Here is a 24,594-nt window from a genome sequence, read left to right as displayed (position 1 = left end):
CATGCACTCACCGTGCGGACGCTGGGGCCGGACTGTCCTCCCAGCGCCCCCCTGCATCTCGGCCACGTTTTGCGTAATCGCCACTCCGTTCATCCTTCAGATCCTATTCTTGGCGGTGTTTATGTGCGCCGGAGTGCGTGCGTACACAGTGTGTGTGCACGCTCGCTCCGTTGCCTTGGAGCGTCGTGATGGACGCTGTGTCGGTCGTTACATGCAATTTGCAGCCTGCAAAAATAATGTCAGTGTCTCCTGCCTCCTCCTCCTCCTCGTCCTCCTCGGCTCGCTCTGCTTTAGTATTCCGTCCAGCAGCCTCTCGGTCGGCCACACCGACTGCGGCAGGGGAGCCAGGACAACTTTAACCCCTCAGTCACTGCCGAGCTTCTCCTCCGCTCTCTTCCCGGCGTCACAGTAAACATTTCCTGCACACAATAACTGTTGTCATCCTCCGCCACGCCTCTCACTGGAGAGCTGGGAGGGTCACCGTGCCGGAGCGCTGGTGATGCGCGCGTTGACTTTGAGTGGGAGGACAACTCTCTCTCTCTCTCTCTCTCTCTCTCTCTCTCTCTCTCTCTCTCTCTCTCTCTCTCTCTCTCTCTCTCTCTCTCTCTGTGTGTGTGTGTGTGTGTGTGTGTGTGTGTGTGTGTGACAGAGAGAGAGAGAGAGAGAGAGAGAGAGTACTAAAAATAATAGGATCTGCCAGTGAACAAATTAGTAAAAATTGTGACACCATGAGGGATGAAAGCGTGATGTTCAGACACAATTAAATTTCCAGTAATCAGGAATGTTACAGTAGTAAATATTATATGGCCTTGAAGGTAAAAATACAATAAGTTATGATGAGATCCAAATAAACTATTGAGTAACACAGGCACATTATAAAGCCCTATAGGCATATTACAAGACACATAGTGTGCGTGTGTGTGTGTGTGTGTATCTCTGAGAGGGTCATAGAAACTGTTACTTGTTCCACTGCATTCCACCACTCACACACATGAATGCACACACACACACACACACACACACACACACACACACACACACACACACACACACACAAAAATACATTCCCCTCCCTGCCCTTAAGCATGCACACACACACACACACACACACACACACACACACACGCAGTCTCCTACTTTCTTTCTCACACACACACATCTCAGATCAGAATCTCCCACACACCACAGGCACACACACTCTGTCTCCTTCTTTCTCTGTCACACACACATCCTCTCAGATTCTCCCACACTCCACAGACACACACACCCCCAAAAACATGAGGAAGCCCAGGCTTGTTGAGCATATGCGTAGTCCATGTTTATTTATTAGTTGACTGTGTGGGAGGGGTTAGTTTTTATACAGTACAGCGCATGATGCAACAAGCAGGTACAATGTCAGCACACCTCAATATCGCAATACACCCTGTCACCCCCCCCACCCCTGTAAATATCTGTGTATGTGTGTGTTGCCCCCCCCCCCCATTCCTCATTTCCCTCCACCCCCACCCCCAACACACACACACCAAAGACCCCCTCCCTTCAGTGTAATCTCATGTCCCTGCTAGATCCTGTGATATTGATAGGTCATTGTGTTACTGATCACATCATCACAACGGATGACAACACTGATCACAACTGATAATAGCACTGTTGTTATTGTTGATGTTATCATTATCATTATCATTATTTATACCTAAAGAATTTTTACCTTTTTTATTAATATTTTTTATGATTTTTTTTTTTTTTTTTTTACCCCAGCATGTTTATATGTATAAAAGAAGGCTGCGACAAGGACAGACGGACAGACAGACAGGCGGATGCGTGGCCGTACAGGCAGACAGCATCAGTATAAGAGCAGAGAGACAGGGCGGCACAGAGAGGAGCTGGGCCAGGGCCTGGGCCGCGTTCAACAAGGCAACACGTCGAGGTGACAGTGTGAAACGTTAACGCTGATCTGCATGTGCAGGAGAGTCTGCGGCTTTTTCAGCACGCAATCCTGCATTTCCCATGTTTGGTCCAGAATACAACTCCAAAACGAAGAGATCAGATCAAGTCAACTGGTCGGAAGCACTGCAGAGGCAGAGGCATTGCATGGTGGGAGACTGATTTGGAGATCTCCTCCAAACAGAGCTGCAAATGTAAGGACGCTTCACTTTTCTAGATAAGAGCTCTCTCTCTCCGAGGCAGTTTGGGAACATCAGTCTTTATAAGGATACGATTCAATATTCACCTTCACTTTTCATTGGCACGGATGAAACTGCTGCAACTTTAGTCATCAAATGTCTAACTGGACGTCCTGATGTTGTGTGATCTGAATGTGATGGTGGAGATCTACATAAAGGTGAATTAGGTTGGATCAGATACCGAAAACGTTATGGTTGTCTGATATGAGTGGAGGTAACCTGTCAGGCTCCTCTCTCCAGTCCCTCTCTGCTCCACCCACATATAAACATCAGTCCTGGGTCAAAAAATATAGGAAATCCTTCTTTGTTAAAAAGTCCTGCTTCAAATACTCCCTCTATGTCAGATTGAGTTTGTCTGGCACCGTGGAGCCAATATTAGCAGCGCCAGTGGACCAAAGCAAGACCATCTGTCCACACAAGGTAACAAAATACCCTCTAAGTTTTTCAGTGGATTTCCAATATCGATCCATCCAGGGCTGCAAAAGACATTGTGATGCATTCAGGTGCATCTTGCCCACTTCTGGTAGAACCCCTGCAAACATGCCCCAGTGGGGCCCATGCAGGCTTTTTGTGGCCACTGTGGGCTAGGGCCAGCCCAGACCAAACCTACACCGGCCCAGTGCTGGCTTGCCCAGGCAAGGCCCAAAGCTCTGAGCTCACCACGGGCTCTCCGTAAGCAGCCTATAATAGTGGATTGCCCACAGAAAGCCCATGTTGGCCCAGTGTGGGCCAGCCCATTTGGGTCCAGAGCAACTTTTGTACCGTTGGGCTCATGCTGGTTTTGTGCAGGCAGCCCAAAGTCATTTCCCACGCTTTGGCGGCTTTTTTTTTTTTCTATGTAATTTGAAATTCAGAGAGACACAGCATTTATAGCCTCTGCACAGAAAGCATAAAAAATCCATTATTTAAATTGGATTGTGTCTGCACATGATCACTTAAAAACTCATGAACAAATATTACTCTTTGTTTTTAACAAGAAAAGCCTATAATTCTTAATAGATAATTGATGTTTTAAAAGGTTTAGCAGGGTTCAAAATTAACAGTTTACCATTTTACAGTTGCTGGTAAAAATATGTCTGGCTTCCAACCATTGGCTCATAGTCATAAAAGAAAGAAAAAGAGAAAAATAAATAAAAAACTGAATTAAAATCAAAAAGACTCAAAGCTTTAAAAGAAATATATGACCCTGCATATTAGGAACAAAATTAAATGGTTTATTATTTTATTATTTATTTATTTATTTATTTATTTACGCTACAAATGTAAAGTTCAATGACTGCGACAGAGCGCTACATGCTTGGAACTATTTTTTGCTGAAGAGGTGCCATATATCACTACGCACTTGAGCCTCTTCACAACATGCCTCACCGCAGTGCCGGCTTTACCTGTGTTGGCGCTCTAGACAAAATTACTCCCTTGTGCCCTTCCATGCCTTTTTGATTGTTTGATTTGATTGTATTTGAATATAGTTTTAGTTGATTCCGACCATTCGCCATTTTTTCGAACTAGCTAGGTGACTGACCTGAGGCCTGTACCATAAAGCTGGATTTCGGCTTAGCGAGCTAACTTCAGGCTTAACCCTGGCTTTTCTGTACCATAAAGGTGGCTTACTTTTTATTGGGCTACGTTGCCGTGGTAACATATGCTGAACACCTAACCTGCTCCGGAGCAGGTTAAGTTCAGGATAAGAGCTCAGCAGGTAGAAAAGCCCCACCTACTGACCAATCAGCTCTCTTGGAAAATGGCCTGCCCATTTTCCCTTTCTTCTTCTTTTATAAAATTCAAATTAATACATTTTACAATTCTTCTTGTATTTTTTAAACTTATGACTCCGCACAGCCCAACCAATAATTGATCTTGTAGACTGATGTAATATTTTTTTTTTATAAAAAAAATGTTTTTGAAAATAAATGAGGAGAATTTAATTCAGAGGGTTAAATAAAAGTCTGATAAAATACACGCCAGCCTCTGGTCTCCTTTAGGTTTCCATTAGTTTGCTCATATTTAGTATTTAGGGGGTCTGCCCTGAAAAGTCCACATGAGAGTTGGTGTCAAATGTTTCACAGTCTTTAAGTGACAGTGAAATAATATTTTAACCAGCAGAATAAACACGAGGCGTCTGATGGTTTATAAAATGAAATATCAAAACCAGTTGAATCAAAGTGACGATTCTGACGAAACTCAAACTGAGGGCAGACCTCCATCAAGGGTCGCCCCTCACTATGAGAGAGGGCCAGTTCCTCTGCAGGAGTGTGTGGCTGAGTGGGAGACACATTCATTTACTGAACACACAAATGTTACTGTAGTCAGATCGACTCGTGCCGTCATGGTGGGGAAGTAATATTATAATCGCACTAATTTACGCATTGACACAGTCGGCGATTTTTGCCAGCATTCCTTGCGTCTTTTGGCTACTGCAACTGTGTTGCTTTTTGCCTGGATTATTGATGTCTGCTCCGCCGTTGTAAGGTATGCGGCTGGGTGGATTTTTCCTTGTCTGTGATTGGTCACATGCAGCAAACACCGCCCTTTTTATGTGAGCGCACACAGATCTAGATTGGAAAAGCCTGGGTTGAATTAGCGAGTTGATAGCCGGCTTTATGGTACCGAAAATCTGGAGTGCGGATGTCTGGTTAAGTGAAGCCAGATAAGTAAGAGAAAGCCCGGCTATGTTAATCCAGCTTTATGGTACAGGCCTCTGGTGGAGGTCTTGGTTGGAATGAAAACCTGCAGCCTCTCGGCCCTCCATGGCACAGGATTGGACACCCCTGGGCTAGTGGTCCTTATCATCCTGTTTCTCACAGGGTTTCCGCTGCATGTAATTCATCGTGGCGCACCGCCACGGCAAAATAAAAGTCGCCACACCTTCGGAATGATGATTTTTTTTTCTTCCAGATGTTAAAACAATTTTAAATGGATATATATACACATATATAGGCTATGTAGCCTTTATTTGCGCAAATATACTTATCATAATCACAGGGCTGCCCCTGGCCAAATTGGGGCCCTAAGCGGCATTTTATTTGGAGGCCCCCACCCCCCACCCCCAATAAACACACACACAAACACACACACACACACACACTCAAAAATTACCGGATTTTTGGTGTGCCACCTCACCAACCACACAATCCCAGATGTATAATAGGAATAAAATGACGGCATAATGACATTCCATTAAACTTGACAAGCTCTGTTAGTAAGAACAAAGTACCGTAAGTGGAATAAGCAGTACTGTATGAGTCAACTAAAAAAATAACTTCAAACTAGAATAAATAAATACATGAGTCTCAAATAGTCAGCAATTAAAAAAATAATTTTAACAAAAGAAAAAAAAAAAAAAAAGTAACTTCAACCTGGCAAATATCTGAAAACAGGTCAGTGAACTAAACAAGCATGTGTGTTACAAATTAAATAAATTCAATTCAAATAGCTTTGAATTGATCTTCTTTATTGATGAATGATTATTGGCTATAAACTTAAGCTAATATACGACCACCAACTGGTCAATTTACCACTCCTTTTCCACAGAGGTGAATGCATATACAGACAAATGACAGAGACTTACAGTAGTCTCTCTTCTATCCCATTATGAGGAGTAGCTGAGGTGTTTATGTGGGGCCACAAATTTTTACATTTATTTCACCAACATACCCACCTTCAAGTGAAGCAGGAGCTTCCTCTGGTTTTGTTTTTTTTTCCCTTTTAGTAGCTCCAGATTCAAAATTCCTCTCAGAAGCCATCTCTCTCCTCACCTGCAGCAGTGTCCGTGTATCTGACCGCTGATTGGTCAGATGCAGTTTTCTGTCAATCATTGTAGTGATGAGTGCAGTGGGGTGTCAGATTACAGGTCTCTTTTTGCTCTCCTCCTGGCTTGGGCTGACTTGGTTCTCTAGTCTCACGGGCATCGCGCGCGTGCAACGCGCATCGCCCGCATCGCGCGTGTACCGCGGGTGACGCGCGTGTACCGCGGGCGACGCGCGCGCCATGCCCGCGGGCAAAATGAGGCCCCTCACGGATCGTGAGGCCCTACGCAGCTGCGTGCTCTGCGTGTAGGGAGGGGCGGCCCTGCATAATCAGTTTGAAATGATAATTTAAATATCATGAAATGTTACATTACACTGCAATTAACTTTAGTCATCACCCGCCTGTTTGATTATTACTGCTGTGCGCTCGCAGAGGGAGAGAAAAGGGCAAGAGAAAGGTACCTGGGCAAGATTAAATTTAATCCAATTTTTTGGTCAAGCCTGTGAAAACGACCCTAAGGTTATCGTTAATGTTAACATTGTAGGGCCTATAATTTCCGTGATCACGAAATTTGCCAAATAAAAGGCAATCTATTTTTTAACGCGGAAAATCACCGAATTTGACATAATTTGAATGAAATGCTGTTTTGTGTGGAATATGGACGTATGTCTGGGGAAAATCACATAGAGGGAACGATGCTGAAGCCCTCCCCCACAGTTTCAAAAATCCTAGAGGAAACCCTGCATATAGATACTGCTTACTACACACAGTATTTTATATAGGCCCCTTTACTTTTATGTTTCAGAGCCTGTAAGAAAATGCTCCCTCCAGCCAAGTCCTCAGGATTTTGAAGTTGAGGATGAGATTAAGGTGTGGCTACGGAATTCAAGAGACAGTGGGTGGACGAATGGAGCGCTACCATCGTCGGCTGACTACCCAAGAGACCTTGGGAAGAGTGAGCTTTGCCAATCAACACATCACCTCAATAGAAGTATGGACATGTTAGCAGCACACAAGAATATATTTTCAGCATCAGAGGTCAGAGTTTTTGCTTTTTTTTTGTTTGAAGTATGGGCTGAAAAATGTGCCACTAGTAACTGAATTTGAATCATTCATATTTGAATTTTGACTGCAGTTCCTCTGATGTTCCGTTGACCATGTTTAGTAGGAAGAGTTAGGGCGTCACCAACAGTATGTAAGTCTCCACATATTCACCTTACTACCCCCTGCTGTCTGACACTCTCACCCCCACTCCCGAACGGACTGCAACTGCAACTGTTACACTACACTACTGATAGATAGCAACACGCAAAGACTGGAGGGGAAGGGCTGGATCAAGTCGGACAGTTCCTGAATCCCAGTACCGGGCATCAGGTTCTGCCACTTGGTTCATGGTGTCATGCTGACCCTGAACCTCCGTCGGAGTGAGTTTCTCTTCATTGTATTGGCAGCTCAAATGGATGTGGGTCAGTGCCTTCACGTTCCCATCCATCCATTCATTTTCTATTTCCTTTCTTACTTCTATTTATTACTAATGCACACTTATGTTCATAATTGTAATTGTATATTGTATATTGTATATAGGAGTGTATATATATTCTTTCTATTTTTATTTCTTTTTTATCCATTTTACTTGCACAGTGCTGGAGTTGTCACCATTGCATTTCACTGCTACTGTACTTGTACATCAGGCATGTGACAAATCAAACTTGAACTTGAACTTGAACTTGATGATGTCTTAAATGAATAAGGCTGTAATGTGCAGAGGAGAACATTTTTCATTCAGTGTAATGTGTTTGTATTTAATAAATGAATTGATTTGAATCCTTTTGACTATTGTACATTTTTGACAATGCATATATATCAATGACCGCATCCATTTTAGATGTATGGAACTCCCAAAGGAAACTACACTAGTAGCTGAGATACATTTATGTGTGGAACTGATTTATTGTTGTAGATTAATTTAACTGCAAAATCAGTGTGGGCCTAGTGAGGGCAGTGAGGGCTTCCTGAAGGCTAGGTAAAGGCTGCCTGCTGTGCGCCCTGTAGCCAGCCCTAAGTGGGCTCATACAGGGCCAGTGCAGGCTTCCTTAGGGGTTAATGAGGGTTGCCCATGCGGGACCAGCACTGACAGGCCAACATTTTGCCAATGAGCAAATTCTCAGGGGGCCTGCGCGGGCAGCCCACTGGGGGCCCTTACGGCTGCCCTACGTGGGCCTGTAAAGGGCCATTGCAGGCCTGTTTGCTGGGACAGCACTGTCTTGGCAGGTCATATAAATGTTAACATTTATGACATGACTTGTTAAATAATCAATAATATCTGCTGCATCTCTAGCGCTATTAAGAAACTCAAGGGTGCTTGTTCTTCTCGCTATGATTCTAGTCTTGTCTAAAAGTGTCTGGGCTACTAAGCAACACGGGAGGAAAACCTAACAGGAGAAGGCGGTACGGTACAAAAGGCTACAGCAGGTCAAAACAGGAGGTGCATTGGTACAAAATCAAACTGAGCAATGGAGTTAAAAAAACCCCAAAGAGATTAGGATTTGATCATCTTAAAAAGAAGCAATGGAAAGTAAAAAAAAGACAATCTCAAGGTTCTATTTACATTCAGAGAACGATAGGTCTGATTCTCTTCTTTCTTTCTACAGACGGTCTCTTCTTCCTCTTCTTCTCCTCCTCCTCTTTTCTGTCCTCCTCTCCATCCTCCCTCTGTCACCGAGGGGCCGGTAAGGTTTTGCTACAGAGATAGTGTGAGTGCATGTGTGTGTATGTGTCCGTGTGTGTGTGTGTGTGTCTGCATAGGAGTGACTTTCTGTCTGAAAACACACCCTGGTCCTGTGGTTCATCTGCTGAGCAAAAAGGAGGATGATGGCAGGAGAGACGGATGATTGACAGGTGGGATGGACAGAAAGAGGGAGGAGAGGAGACTCTACTGGACTCTCTTAAGGCAACAAGTCTCACATCGCTGCAAGTCATGAGGCAGGGACGGAGCGCATGAACGAACACACACACACGCACTCTCTCACTCACACACATACACTCAGAATAACAGTCACACTTTAAACTCATATGCTATATTTGTAAATGCCTTCAGGGGACATGCATCTTAGGTTTGGGAGGTTTACATCCACACACACACACACACATTAATAAATAGCCAAATCATTCCCAGACACATGCACATAAACACAAATAAATACCACACAACAGCAGAAACAAAGACATAGTGGCGACTCTTGATAATTATTACATAAAATAAAAAAAATGTGTCTTTAAAAAAATATTACAAATTAAGAGGTTACAAAGCATATAAAAATGAATAAGGCTTTAAAATGCTGTAACAGAATGAAAATAAAGTGAGTGTTTGAGCTGAAATAATGCAGGGGAGAAAAATTTGGTCACAGACAAGATGAAACAACTCCCACTTTACCCTTCATCACATCACCCATCATCTTCCTCTCCTGTCCTCTCCCTCCTCTGTCTCTCTCTCTTTTATAGAAGGGTGAAGGAGTATCAGTTTTACTGTTTGATGTATACCTGTGTGTCTGTGTGTGTGTCTGTGTGTGTGTGTGAGAGTGAATAAACTCGGAGTAGAAAAGGCGAGACTTCCTGTAAACCGGAGCTCTCGTTGCCGTGGGGAACGGGCCCCCGGCCGCTGTACTGGCCAATGAAGGAGCCGTCCTCATTGAACTGGATGTCCACACTGTTGCCGTACTCGGCCAGGGAGTCATCGCTCCCCAGCTTACTGCCCACACACAGAGACGGCTGGCTAATCGAGCGCTTCTCGTCTCCATCACTGGAAGGCAGGCAGAGACAGAGAGAATCGTCAGAATTAAAGAGCAACATCAGCGTTGTTAACGGTAACGGAGACGCTCGTCAAAATGTAATAAATAAAATGCATTCATCTGTCCAAGAGCCAGTGTTGGGCAAGTATAGTTTTACAAGCTATCAGTCACTTCACATAGGAGGAAGCTGAACTACAGCAAAGCTGCCTTCAGAGAACTAAAACTTGGACACTGAACATTAAGAGAAATAGATTTGTTACTTAGAAAAAAAAAGGGGTCATAGTGTAGCAGTTTCCCTACATTTGTGATGTCATATCAAAATCAAACGATTACAAAGAAGCATCTCAGTACAGTGTTGACAAATATTGTGGTTTGTGCAGCAAGATGCTTTTCAGTAATAGTGAATGTGGCCACATTATATAAAGACTAGAAGATTTACCTTCCACATCGCCTCTCGGTAATTTTACTTTAGGGTTTACAAAACGATATGGAGAATCCTCTTTGAGATTCAACTGCTGAATCTGGATGAGTTCACACATCTCTCTAACTGCTCCAGTTTCCCAGAGTCAGCAGTTAAGGTTAGGCCAAACAAATGAGGCTTTTTGACTCAGCAGATCCACTTTTGTATGAAACAGCAAACAATGTTATTTTCCCAAAGCGTCCATTGATTACTACTGACAGTATATCCACTTTTTGGGCATAGTCAGGTTATCTAAAGGTTTCAGAAAGAGTTTAAGTTTAAGACTTTTTGAGACCTTTTTAAAGAGTAAATCAACACTACAGCACTCATGTTCAGCTAACATGCTAACATGCATAATGTCTTATGTCAGCAAGATCGTGGTGTGTATTACTCATACTGTCATTCTTTGGATCTTTTTAAAAAGCAATTTTAATGTTGTCTAGGCACTGTCCAGGCCTTGATGTTTGAGTGGCCAAGTTGGCAAATGTTTTGGTGCAAAACTGTCTTCTGTGTCATATATGGATGGATTTTTTTGTCATAATAACAATGCACCATATATATATGATTGCATTCTGGTTCATTGAGGTTAAATTAAGTAAAAGAGTTATGTCTATAGTATGGCTCGCTAACTTTACCTTACCTCACCTCTCATTCATTTTGACCCGAGTCGGATCTCTTACACAAAATCCCAGTCCTCTTTGTTTTGACATGAGCCAGCACGTAAACACAGGTCTTACTAATGACATTAATTGAGGTTCTATTCCAGAGTTGTTCCAGTAAGCCAGCATGAACAACAGCAGGACCCTGGCCCTGTTGGATCTAATCTTCATTAATGTCATCAGTAACTCCTACGTTTACCTGCTATTTCATGTCAAAATGCATGCTGTGAAAAAGGTCTCAGTTTCAATGGGCAGAATAAGAGAACAGGGAATAAATGGTCAAGGGACAGGAAAGATGATGAATGAAAAATTAACATGTTTTACATATTGCACTCAAAACTCTATTTTGGATCAATATTAATAAGAATGTAAGAATTGTATTAATAAGAATGGACAGTGAAGATAAGAAATAACCTGCACTGAATTTCTACTTATTCCAACTACTCCAACATCATCCCACTCACAGCTCACTACTATCAAATATAACACACACTAGCCAACCCAACCCACAACCGAACACCCACACTCATACAGTGACTTGCCATAACATGTAATTGAGGATTTTTGCTCCCAAAATGAAGTTTCTATTAAAAGTCACCATTTAAGTGACAAAGAGAGTAAAATTAACAGTATTAAATGTGCTTAACTTGACCTTGGCAAAGTGTTATGCTTTTTACAGTTTGGATTCTCTCTGTTTTACAGATATTGACTGACGATATTTGGCTAAAATGGTGTGATTTAAAAAACAAAAACAGATACACGCATTTTTGCAGTCAGTGCCTGAGTCAGCTAATTGAAGCTAACTGAAGCTAACCGAAGCCATACAGCCATGTGGTGTCTGGACAGTAATGTCGATCAGGCCTGGGTGTGGTTGAGGGACATCCCAAGAAACCAACAGAATGTTATCTGCTCATGCAACCAATGGAGGGCGCTGTTTCATTGTGAGTAAAGGCCTTGACATTACTGTAATGTGCATAACAGTCCAAAGAACAGGATAACTGAACTGTGGTCATACAAACATAACATAGACAAGACATTTCGTGGGTGTTTTTGTTTTCTTTGAAAGTAGGGATTTCAGACAGGCTGGACGGTGCCTCAGTATTCATACAGTGTGGGGGTCTTTGTGAACACAGCATCATAAGGCCCTTGTCACACATGCAGCTTCACCCAGAAATCTAATGGAAATTTTCCATGATATGTGTATGGGAGCTGGAGTCGATACAGCGGATACAGCAAGGCAAAAACAGAGAGCCGAACATCTGCCAGCTTCCACCCCCAAAATCTGGTGGAATTCCCAGCAATCTCCCTCGAACGTAGCATCAGATGTAGCTGCTGAATTATGTATCAAGACTGCACACGGCATTCTGTTTTGCAAATAGCAGGCAGCAGTATGTGCTTTCAGACACAGCCTGGTGTGTGTGTGTGTGTGTGTGTGTGTGTGTGTGTGTGTGCATGTGTCTCACCATGTGACGTGTGGTCGTGGGGAGCTGAAGGTTTCACAGTCTAGGCTGGCGTTTCTACCCTCAATGACCTGATACACCACCCCATCAGAGGACAGGATCTGTGGAGGGAGCTCTAATAGACAGACAGATAGGTAGATAGATAGATAGATAGATAGATAGACAGACAGACAGACAGACAGACAGACAGACAGACAAGAGTGTGAGAGGGCAAAAATGATGTTAAGTTATTAGAAAATAGATAACAAAATCACACATGACCGCAGTTGCTTGTATATAAAAAAAAAACCTAATGTAGCTGATGCAGCCATTTTTGTCTAACCCTACCTTGACATCCCCCACCCTCAACATTTAGCATTTATCGATGGTGTATAAATAGTTAACAAATGCTTTCTAACAATATGGACCATGTAAAGATCTCTTTAATCTTGAACTCACAATTTTTGCAGAGCATTGTTCACCATGCTCTCCAAAACTGTGAACTTCACCATTTAAAAAATGTTCATAAATGTTAATCAGACATGCACTTGCTAACTGCTCATACACTATGTATCAATACCTCCTTCAGGGGGATGCTACAAAGATTTATCCCATTTCGGTTTACAGCAGCTGAAACTTTCATTTCCTCTCTTTGCCTGCTACCAGTCAAGATAATTTTGGTTCTAATTGCTTAACAGATAGTTTTGGGGCTTTTTTAAACTCAGGCAGTATTAAATTGTAAATATACAAAGCACAACCTCAGCACAAGCTTTTCTAAAGAGAAACTTTGTACTTTGCTGTGGCTTTAATACAATCCACCAGCGCGCTCATTTTCAGCCTCAAAGACCATTATAAATGTCCTTCCTGAAAACAGGAAATGCACAGCCCAGACAAATCAAATTGAAACTGTTCAAACCCCCAAACGGTCGCAAACGGTGCTTTCACACAAGTTTTATTTAGCATTTCAGACATTGCTTTGCACACATCCACACAGATCCGCTGCTAAGTTGGTTAAGGCTGCGTTCACAGGAATTTGATCACTACCAAATGGCTACATACCGATGACATAGATGTAAGTGTTGGTGAGGATGCTGCCATGTTTGTTGAAGGCCTCACACTGGTACACAGCAGTGTCAGCAAATTCAACATCCCTCAGTATCAACACACCACCTGAGACAGCGCGACGAGGGTCCTTATCCACTTCTGCAGGGAAGACGGGGGGAGGAGGGAGTGCACGGAGACAGGAGGGAGACAAATGGGGTGAAAACGTAAAAGGAAAGTTTAAAAGTGAAACCTGTTCCTGAGACCAATATGCCAGTATAGTCCGTTTGTCAAACAGAGACGGAGCCTGGCAACCTTTCATTGGAAATGCTTAGCCAGGATGTTCTCCGTCAACAGATAAAGCAGCAGCTGTTACAGGCCCTGACCTTTTCTACTCCTCCCTCTTCAGTGTTTCCCCTGTAACTTCAAGCAGCTGTGTTCTTGATTGTTAATTTTTAACTTTTCTTCTGTCTTTGCCCCCCCTTTAGTCACAGGTAGGGTGGTAGGTTTAAGTGCTAAAAATGATTTTCATTAGGAGAGAAAACAAAGAATCGGACTGTCTCCCTCTCTGTTTCTCTGTTCCCTCTTTTGTTTACTCTTCCTCTCTAAGAGGCACTCAGGAGAGATTAAGCTAATCCATCTCAAGAATAAGATCCTGGTAAATTCATCTAAGCTTAAAAGACTCTCTGCAAAAGTGGACAGTGAGTGGACTGCCTGCAAGAGCCAGGAAATGGACTCTCCTCTTCCCTGAAACCCATTGGCAGCTGTTAAGCTCCATGAAGGTTATAATGACTCTGTCAAACTTTAAGTGCACCAAAAGAAAAGTTTTCTGACAGTTCCTGAATCCCAGTACCGTCGGGTTCCGTCTGTCACTTGGTCTCATGGTTTCACGCTAACTCTGACCCTCCGTTGGAGCGGGTTGTTCTTCAGGGTTTTGCAGCTTAGTTGTGGATGGGGTTCAGTGCCTTTCACGTTCCCATTCATTCACTCTTCTTCTATTCCCTTTCTTACTTTGTACTTATTTGGACTTATTGTATATTGTTGTATATTGTACATAGGTTGTATATTGTATATAGGAGTGTTATATATACTTTCTATTTTATTTTTATTTAATTTTTTTTATCTATTTTATTCGTATCTATTTTTTACTTGCACAGTGCTGAGTTGCTGCAATTGCATTTCACTGCTGCTGTACCCGTACATCATGCATGTGACGAATAAAAATCTTGAATCTTGAATCTCTAGAAATTGCACTGGGCAGTGGCAAGGTCAAATAAATATTTAGGAAATACTGTAGAGAGTAGTTTAAGTAGTTTGAAAACTTTGTCAAGAACTTCAGTTTGAGAGTAAAAGTTTTTAAATCTCTTCCTTTCCTTGAAGCCAGTATGCTGGGCATCACGTATATGTGTATTTCTGTTTTGGCTTCTGAAGATTTGACAACAATGATGTAACTTCTGTCAGTCCACACACTTTTACAACACATTAAACACAGAAAAACTTTCACATTGATTTTGGATTTAATAACACTAGTTCTGTAGTAGATATGAAAGTAGTGTAGTTACTTAGCTGCTATAATAATATGCAGTACCTGTGAGGTGCAAACCATTGATGCTCCAGGTGATGGTTGGGGTTGGGATGCCCTCCGCCTGGCAATCCAGACGAACCGTCTCCCCGGGGGCGTACAGCAGGCTCTGCGGCTCCTTTACCCAATACGGCTTTGCTACACACACACACACACACAAACACACACACACACACAAAACAACTGTCATCTACTATTATTACAATTGCTTGTAGTGGCAGAAAGCACTTTGCAAAGGAGGAGAAAAACAAAGTACAAATCCAAAACAGATAACACCAACCACAGGAATGGAATCAAAGCAAAAAACATGCAAGAAAACCATTAAAGAGAAAGCTCAAAACAATTACAACAATCACTGAATAACAGATATCCAAGTAATGTGTGTTTCTAAAGGACAAAGACAAACAGATGAAATGAGGCAGCAAGAAACAAGGAGAGGGAAGGGCGGTGGCAGGAAGTAAACTCAGAAAGAAAGAAAGAAAGAAAGAAAGAAAGAAAGAAAGAAAGAAAGAAAAAAGAGAGAACGAATGGGGTTGGCAACAGATCACATTTGAACATGAAGCATTTTTAAACATAAACATTGTATGCCACTGACAAATTAAGTGCAATACCTTGATATTTACTGTAAACAAAAGAGACCACAATCAAGACAACTAGTAGCCTCTTTGTCATGCCTGTAGTGTTAGTTCTCAAAATTAAGACCTAAGAGGATCCTCACTTCCTTGGGTCAAGGGCTCTCTTACTTTCATTCATTCCAACATCGTTGTGTGAGAAACTCTGAAAACTTTAGCTCTGTTTGTGCTGGACCAGCAGAATGCTCTTCCTGTTTTGTGCTATAAAGCAATCCGGCAGATTTGCCTGCCGAATGGCACACGATATAAAAAGCAACGCAGAGGCTGCCAGAGGCTGCCACTCCCTCATTTCTATGATAACTACACTGATGCCTCAGGGCTCATGCGGTCAGATCAGTTGAGTACTGTTTGTGTGTGCAGTACCTTCCACTGTGACGGTAAAGGAGTGCACGGCGGAGCCCTGGCTGTTGCTGGCTTTACACTCATACTCCCCGTCGTCCTCCTGGCTGATGCTTCTGAAGTGAAGCCAGCGGTTAAAGTTCTTCAGCTGCGCACCTGTGTCTTTGATGTTGCCATCCTTCTTCCTCCATTCCACAGTCGGAGTGGGTCTGGAGAAAGAGAGAGGAAAGGGTGAGACGAGAATCGTGGCAGGGCAGAGAAAAGGAGAAACGGACACAGAAGGAACGGGACAGTTAGAGAATTGAAGTAGATGGATCGATAGAGAGAGCGAGAAAGATATGGAGGAAATTAGAGTGAAAGAAATGAAGAGAGGTGAAGAGTCATGACTACAAACATAGATCAATCAGGATGATCTTGCTAATGATGTGATATCCTATCTCACTGCTGTGGCTAAATTATGATGAGACTCCATTTATCACCATGGAAACGGAGCGCTCTCTCTCTGTCTCCCTGGGGAGGTAGGACAATTAGAGCGAAGAGAAAAAAGGAATAGAGCAAAAGAGAGATAAGTTGATTGAATTTAAAATAAGGCCAGTGTATGCAAAAACTGAGCAGACCCTCTATTCTACCTACATACACAGCATCAGACCTGTGAGATCTGACTAAAGCTATGAGATTAGGAATAATGGTGACACAGGCATAACACTCAAATAGCGAAGGTTGTTTATCGTCAAGATTTACTTTATGGTTATGATTTTATGTTGGGAGACATCGTCACTTTGATAGTGACCTCCTTAAAAAAAATCACATCACCTGCCAACTGGCTTGTTTAAAACCCAAGGAGTTGAAACCTATGACCAAAGATGTTGGTAGATAAAAAAAAAAAAAGAATAAAAACAACGCTGTTGAAAGCCCGGCAAAATTGATCTGACTTAACTGTTTAATCCATCCATTCTCTGTTTTGTTTTTGTTTTTCTGTGGTGAACCCGTCATTGCAAACTAACATTGGCAATAACAGTGCCACACTGTTGGTGAAACCTGGAAGCCTATATTAAAAAATCAGGATATCAGTGAAAGTTTACCATTTTGGTCTTGAAACCACTAATAAGACTGAAATAAGTCTGACAAACACTGATGATTTTTTTTTTTCAAATACAGTTGTTTGTTTCAGCAACTATTCATCACAACATCATGATTTTTTGCTCACTATATAGACAGCATTTTCAGCTTTTGGAAAATCTTATTCACATTGTCCTTAGATGTTGCCCAAAAAATTATATGTCCAGTGGTATGGAAAGTTTTTCACATTTCCCCTTAACACCTGTAAGCACAAATGACAACTAAACATTCTGAATCTTCTGGCTTGCCATACTAGTGTGCCTATACTGCAGGGTTCCTGCTTGATGGGCTGCTATAACCAGTGCCGGCTTTACCTGTGTTGGCCACCACCTTACATGCTTTGAAACTCATGCAAATACATCTATAAAGATAGAGTTTCTCCAAAAAAAAAACCCCAAAAAATGATGCTAATACAATTATGTTTTTTATGTAAATAGAACAACCAACACCTAAAAAGTGTCATTGTTCACACTTTTCCCTTGAAAACTCAGACCCGATTAGGTGTTGAGATCAGTTAAAGCAAAAGCCACCTGCGAAAGTCCCACAAGATTGCAGTTCAGGGACACCAAAAAAGCCTTCGGCAGCAAGTTCCATTTTGAACCAGAACATTGATGATTTTTCTGCCACTGGCACATGCTCAGTTCTCATGCTCTACCTCCCAGACACATGCATATAAATAAATGGACTGAGCCCAATAGACCGGTGGTTGTTAAGCAGAATGAAGACTGTGGTAGTTCTACCGGTGCTGCTGCTCTGCCTTTGTGCTTCATGGGCTCAGGGAGAGAGCGGAGGGGCTGGAGAGAATGACTTCTTCAGAAACACACAGACAGAAAGCCACATGGATGACGAGAAGGCAGAAACCGAAGCCACAGAGACAACACACAAGCAGACCGACAGCGAGAAAGCCTCAGTCCCTGATTTGTGGGCAGAGCTGAAGGAGCTGAGAGACATGGTGGTGGAGCAGAGGGTGGAACTGAGAAACATGAGGGAGAAGATGGAGCAGCAGAGAGCAGAGCTGGAGTCCACCCAGAACAAACTGGAGGACATGGAGAGAGAAAACACCGCCCTGGCTTCCAGAATGACAGCCACTGAGAATGAGTTGAGCTCCATGAAGGTCAACCTGCAGCTCTACAGGAACGAACTAGAGCAGCTGCAGAAAGACAACGCAGAAGTGCTGGCAGCCATCGTAGGCACACTGGCAGTCAGTGAGAAAACAGTGGATGATCTCCAGAGAGAAAATTCACAGCAAACTGCACAGCTTTCAGCCATTGGGGCTCGGATGACTGACACTGAAAGCCAGCTGGAGGAGCTGCAGAGAGAGAGCGCACAGCGGCTTAAGGTGGCCTTCTCTGCTGCTCTGACAGACTCAGGGCAAGTCGGACCATTTGATGGTTACACGACACTGATCTACACGAAGGTCCTGTCCAACTTTGGCCAAGCTTACAACTCAGCAACAGGTATCTTCACGGCACCAGTGAAAGGAATGTACTACTTCAGATTCACAGCTTTTGATTTCCAACATTCTGTATACAGTGGTGTAAGTTTGTACCATAATGGCAGGCCAGTGATAGTCAACGCGGTTTATAACCAAAGTCCACATGAGTATTTCTCCAATGCAGTCACTCTCCAGCTGGAGGAGGGTGATACAGTTTACATGGGTCTTGTTGCACAGTTTCAACTCTATGATGACAGTAACAACCACAACACTTTCACTGGTTTCCTGCTCTTCTCTATGTAAGAGAACTGCTGCAACAACCTACACAATCTTCTTTTCCAAAGCATTTCATAGTAACATGTTTGGAAATCAAACCATTAATTATAGTGCTGCTGCTGCCCATGATCACACACTTTTCTGTGCTACTCTTAAAGCCCCCAAAAGGAGGTTTTTTTTTTACTATTTAAGTTTTAGGTATATTCACATAGAGTAAAAAAAAAAATCATTCTTCACATACTGCAACTCCAAATTCGTGTCTATTTCTAAACCTTGAAAATACAGAGAAATGCAAAGTTGCTGTTTTTGAAAGGGTAAAACGATTGTCCAATCAGGTGCTTGGGTTTTTAAAGATAAGCAAAACCCTATTGTTTTTATTTTTTCCCTTTTTTTTCAAATGGCGCATTTTTGACAGTGGACAACTTATCATCGTGGGTGTTGAGGAGTTGTGTCAAAATTTAAACATGTTATTGAATGTAACCACCAAAATTAAGTCTGTCACTAAACAATTTTTTTTTTACATCTTACTTTTTAAATGTTTTACCTCAAACCTCCACAAAAAAACCTCTGGCCTCATGACTATAAGCAACCTGTGTTTATGTTATGACCCTGAAGAAGGCTCTTTAAGGGCTGAAAGGTGTTGGTCTAGCCATGCTATAATAAAAGGTTTTTATTCACTTTCTCCATACTCTCTGACACATGATGTTGTGTATCTCTCTAGTCATTGCCTCATTCCCAGCAGTTGTGTGTTTGTACTTTACATTCCAGTTTAGTGCTCCCCATTTGTTCTTTTTCAGTGTTTAAGTTTATTTCATTTTGCATTGTAAAGCAGCACTCAGTGTATTATCATGATACTTAATCTGTTGGAAAGAGTGGGAATAAACAGGAAGTCACTGCTGTCACTGAATAAACTCACAACTCACAATTCCCCAAGCATCCAAGTGATTCTTGTCTTTTTACCCACGTTTGATGTTGATGTGGTCATTGAATTTGTATTATGTGAAGGGAACTGAAAGAGAGTCAGAGAGAAGAAATGAAGCGAGAGTGAAAAACAGAGCAGAAAATATGTTAGCCCCAAGGCTATAGAAAAATTTTGGTCTCACCAAACATGTGATTTGGCACTAAGTGAACTGTGCTGTAACACAGTTGGACCAGCACTGCACTGCTGCCTTCTGATTAGTTCAATCTGTTGCACCAGTAATACAAAGCACACTGGGTCTTGGCTCAACACTGCTCTTGGTCTGAAGTATCCTTCCTGTGGTGACCCTAGAAGAACACACTCTTGCACAAAAGCAATCTCTCACACACACACCCACACCCACCACACACTTACTTTAATATTCTCAGCAATGATTTCAGGATCGTCACATATGGACTCCACAAAAAATACCTAGAAAGGGAGCAGGAGAAAAAAAGTGAGAAGATGAGCTAATTTTCAGTCTCAGGTTTCCACTTTTAAGGAGAAAAGAAAAACACAAACACTGACCTTGTATCCGTTTGCCTTGGCGAAGCTGTGGATGACCTCCCTGCGCTCCGGGGTGGTGTTGGTGGCATCAAACACCTTAAAGCAGCCACAGAAAATGAGGTCAAATAATAAACTGACTTTTCTTAATTATGTGTCAGAACACAACAGAGGGCTACAGGCTGACTTCCTGTAGGTCCAAATGTATTATGTGCATATCTGAGTCTTGTGACAAAGCAAGACTAACCTCCTCAGGTCCCAAGTCCAAAGACATAAACATGGAAATAAGGAGATCACTGAGTAATCAACAACGTGGTATTATTTTTCACTCACCGCCACCTGACCGGGTTTTCTGGTAAAGTAGTCACACACATCTTTTAGGGCAGCGATGGCACAGGCCCTGAGGTCAGGAAGAGCAAAAAACAGACAACACACATTCTGGTTACATGAAAGAGATAGGTTGGATTAATTAGTAGAAGGTGGTATGATTAACTGGCTACTTAGTGGGATGGACGCATGAACATCGGACCCTGTCGGTGGCTTGTGAATTGGTGTGTCTGGGCCTTGACATTTTAACCCACAGAAAAACAACCACACCAAAATGACACAACAATAATCTATTCTAATCATTATAGATGCTGTACCTTGGAACGATGTTGTTTACTGAATAACACCATTGTATTACGACACAACTTTTCCCTTGTGAAATTTCGTCTGCTAGCAGAGCTGATAGGCGGAGTGATACGTGAACAAGCTCCAGTACGTAGCATTCTTCAATTAGCAAAATAGTTCCTCATCATCTAGCTGGCTGCTCGCTCAGACAGTTAGCCACGTCTCCTGGAGACCAACTCTGTAAATAATGTCCATTTATCGATATCATTAGTGGCGAGTCATACCACTTTGTGTTAATAAATCTCACCCATCCCTTTAAGACACACACAGTTGTTCTGGTTTGGTTTACAATTCATCAACAACATATAACGTCATCAGTTGTTCCAACAAGACAGAGTTTGTTTCATACTTGCGGATCTTCATGGCCTCGTCGTTGTCGGGTCTGAAAAACTCGTAGCTGTTGTAGGCACGTGTAGCATCTCTCCTGTACTGCCCGATGTTGAACACTGTTACCGGGATACAGGGATATTAGAAACAGATAATGGTGGCAGCATGTTTGCTAAATATATCTTTTTGATTAATAATGATAAAAAAAATTTCACTTCATACATGAGCCTACTGGTTTCTGCCATAAATGCACCGAGACACATCCAGAATGTGTACTTTGTCAAGATCAGATATGACTGTACAGTGAATCATTTTAGTATTGAGTCTAAACATAATACAGAGTACTGGTTTGTTAGTTATCAGAGCTTTTTGGGGGGAATCCAAGTAAAATATGAGTTTATGTGCGCTTCTGTAATTTTTTATATTACCTTTGGTGGGAACTCCGATCCAGTTCAGGTACCTGGTGAGCTTCTTAGAGATGTAGGTTTTGCCTCTGGCTGGGAGTCCCACCATCACTATCATGGTGGGGGAGTTGGTGAACTGTGGCACCGAAGCTGAAACACACATAAGACAGAGAAAGAGAGTAGTATTCAAATTAGAATTACTATTAAAGTGGTGTGGGGGGCAAAATATAATTTTTATGTCCCCTGACCCACAGCGGACTCATGCATATGACCCTTATTCTACGGCTACTGCCCTAACACAGGTGGTCAATGACTGGTTACAGGAATTGGAAAATCAAAAATATTGTAGGCACGGTATTATTAGATTTTTCTGCAGCTTTTGATATTCTTAACCATGACTTATTATTGGAAAAAATGCATTATTATGGTTTCACTCAGTCTGCTTTATCCTGGATAAACAGCTATTTAAGTGAGAGGAAACAACTAGTTTACTTTAATGGAAGCTGTTCAAACATTATAGATGTGAAGCATGGTGTGCCTCAGGGCAGTTGCTTGGGGCCACTCCTATACTCCATTTTCACAAATGACCTTCCATTAGTACTAGAGAAAGCTTGTATCTCAATGTATGCTGATGACTCAACAGTTTATCTGGCTGCAGCAATAATTGAAGAATTAAATGTTAATCTAACCAAAGAGATGACTATGGTGGTAGACTGGATAAAAAATAATAAGCTCATTTTAAATGTGACTAAAACTAATTGTATAGTTGTTGGTACAGATCACTCATTGCGGTCTAAGCCAAAGCTTAATCTCATTTTAAATAATACAGTGATTAATCAAGTAGAGGAAGTTAAATTGCTGGGAGTCATCATTGACAACAAGTTATCATGGAACAAACATATACAAAAGGTGGTGACCAAAATGGGAAATGCCTTAGCACTGGTTAAAAGATGCGCAAAATATCTAACCCACCAACTTGTTAAACAAGTGATCGAAGCTTTGGTCCTATCTAACTTGGACTATTGCCCTATAATATGGTCCAATACATCAAAGAGTAATATTATGAAATTGCAGCTGGTCCAGAATAAAGCAGCACGAGTTGCTCTATCCTGTGGATGGAGAACCAATGTATCCAAAATGTATGAATCATTACGTTGGTTAGATGTGAAAAATAGATTATTGTACTTATTAATAATTTTTATCAAGAATGTCATTACTTCAAAATCTCCTGTCACTATTCATGAAAAATTGTCTCTTAGGTCTGAGGCACACAGTTATTCAGCTCGACATGCTGTTGAAGGTCGTTTTACCCTACCAAAATCCAAGACCTTGACTCAACGTACAGTGACATATAGAGCAATGCAACAGTGGAATTTGCTTCCCTATTCTCTGACTCAATTAAATCTTAGCAGCTTGAAAAAAACTAAAAATCTATTTTCTAAATATGAATTTTGGTCATTGATGCTCCTTATGATATCAGAGTTAGATGAACGGTAGATGTTTTGTCTGTGCACTGCCTGGCTGCTCATGCTTGGTGGCCTGAGCTTGATTCACGGGAGGGCCCAGATATTAAGGCTGCTGCTGCCAGGGCCCCTGCTGTAGGGGTGGGCGCGAGTCAGCATGGGTGAGCAGCTGGACATTGTTGATGTGTGAGTCCTCATTTATTGTTTATTTGTGTTAAAATATATTCTGTTTTTTTCGGTTGGTTATAATTGCAGTGTCTGTCTTATGTTTTGTTTGTATTTGTCTTGTGATTTTGTTTTACATGATATATGATTATTATGTAATGTCTGTGTGCTGTCGTTATATAATGTAGTGTATGTTGTGTCAGGTATGTTGTGTCATGTACGCACATGTGTGCACATCTCTCATGTCTATCTGTGTATTGATGTTGTATTGTCATTATGAAGAATTATAGACCCCAGGAAGAATAGCTGCTGCTTGCAAAAGCTAATTGAGGATCTAAATAAAACAAACAAACAAACAAACCCTTATATGAGTGTCATGTGTGTGAAATGCTTGTTTTATTTCTATCTTTTGGTGATGTTATTGCTACTAAGCAGCCATTGCTATTTTTTTTTTTTTTAATCTTTTTTTTTTTTACTTTTATTCAGCCATGGTGACTATTGATACTCAAGCAAATTACCCAGTTCTTCTTCTTTTAATGCGAACAATCTGCTTTTGCTGCTGTTGGGAATATAAAACACGTCACTTTCTGTGAACCAGAGGATCATTTCTGAGGAAAGAGCTGCCAGACAATGAATGCTTAAAGCAGCAAACTGAGGATTCTTGTGAATTGGCTGTTTCTTGAGTCACTGTTGTGTAATATCAACTGTCAACATTATAGAACAGAGGGGGGGGAAATTACATTTGGGCATACAAAATGCTGTGGATTGTTACTTCAAGGTCACATAGTTAAACAGCATGAGTCAGAGTGTGTCAAATTAAGTTACATATAATTATGTGAGCACATGCAAAAACCGATGTGAGCACGTGCTTAAACCACACACAGGCACACTCTCTCTCTCACACACACACACACACGCACGCACGCACGCACGCACACACACACACACACGCATGCACACAGAGCCTTGAGCTTTGGGGTGAATGGCCTTCAGGTCCCTTGCACTGAGGGACTCTGTGTCCTGCCCACGTCCTGCTTTGAACCCGAAGAAACACACACTTACATAAACAGCCAAAACATTGCTAATAAAAAACACTGCTCAGCGTTAAAAACCAACTCCCGCCTCCTGTGATGAGCACATGATCTAGGACAAGTATCAACCTGTCAGACCAAGGTGTGAAACTACAAAGAAAGGCTGTGTCTGTGTGCATTTGTCTGTGTGTGTGTGTGTGTGTGTGTGTGTGTGTGTGTGTGCGTGCGTGCGTGCGTGCGTGTGCGTGCGTGCGCCATGCACTCACCGTGCGGACGCTGGGGCCGGACTGTCCTCCCAGCGCCCCCCTGCATCTCGGCCACGTTTTGCGTAATCGCCACTCCGTTCATCCTTCTTGGCGGTGATGTGCGC

At 42.1% G+C, this 24,594-nt stretch overlaps 1 protein-coding gene across 2 annotated transcripts in view; it reads right to left on the bottom strand.

Annotated features, from left to right (window-relative positions):
• LOC115362253 (6-phosphofructo-2-kinase/fructose-2,6-bisphosphatase-like) overlaps positions 1-24,594 on the bottom strand; it is a 37,743-nt gene extending 13,149 nt beyond the window's left edge. The window contains exons 1-5 of one of the 2 annotated variants that reach the window (XM_030056107.1): positions 24,491-24,594; positions 21,590-21,715; positions 21,184-21,280; positions 20,496-20,562; positions 20,187-20,261 (exon numbers count right to left, since the gene is read on the bottom strand). In XM_030056107.1, the coding sequence (XP_029911967.1) occupies positions 20,187-20,261; positions 20,496-20,562; positions 21,184-21,280; positions 21,590-21,715; positions 24,491-24,572 (447 nt within the window). In that variant the 5' untranslated portion in view covers positions 24,573-24,594. Of the gene's footprint in view, positions 1-11; positions 410-20,186; positions 20,262-20,495; positions 20,563-21,183; positions 21,281-21,589; positions 21,716-24,490 lie in introns of those variants that run through there. The other variant, XM_030056109.1, reaches the window with a different exon arrangement.

The sequence above is a fragment of the Myripristis murdjan genome, chromosome 7, assembly GCF_902150065.1.
Source record: "Myripristis murdjan chromosome 7, fMyrMur1.1, whole genome shotgun sequence".
Lineage (NCBI taxonomy): Eukaryota > Metazoa > Chordata > Actinopteri > Holocentriformes > Holocentridae > Myripristis > Myripristis murdjan.
The sequence above is the reverse complement of the archived record's forward strand: the minus strand, read 5'-3'. Positions and strand labels throughout refer to the sequence as shown.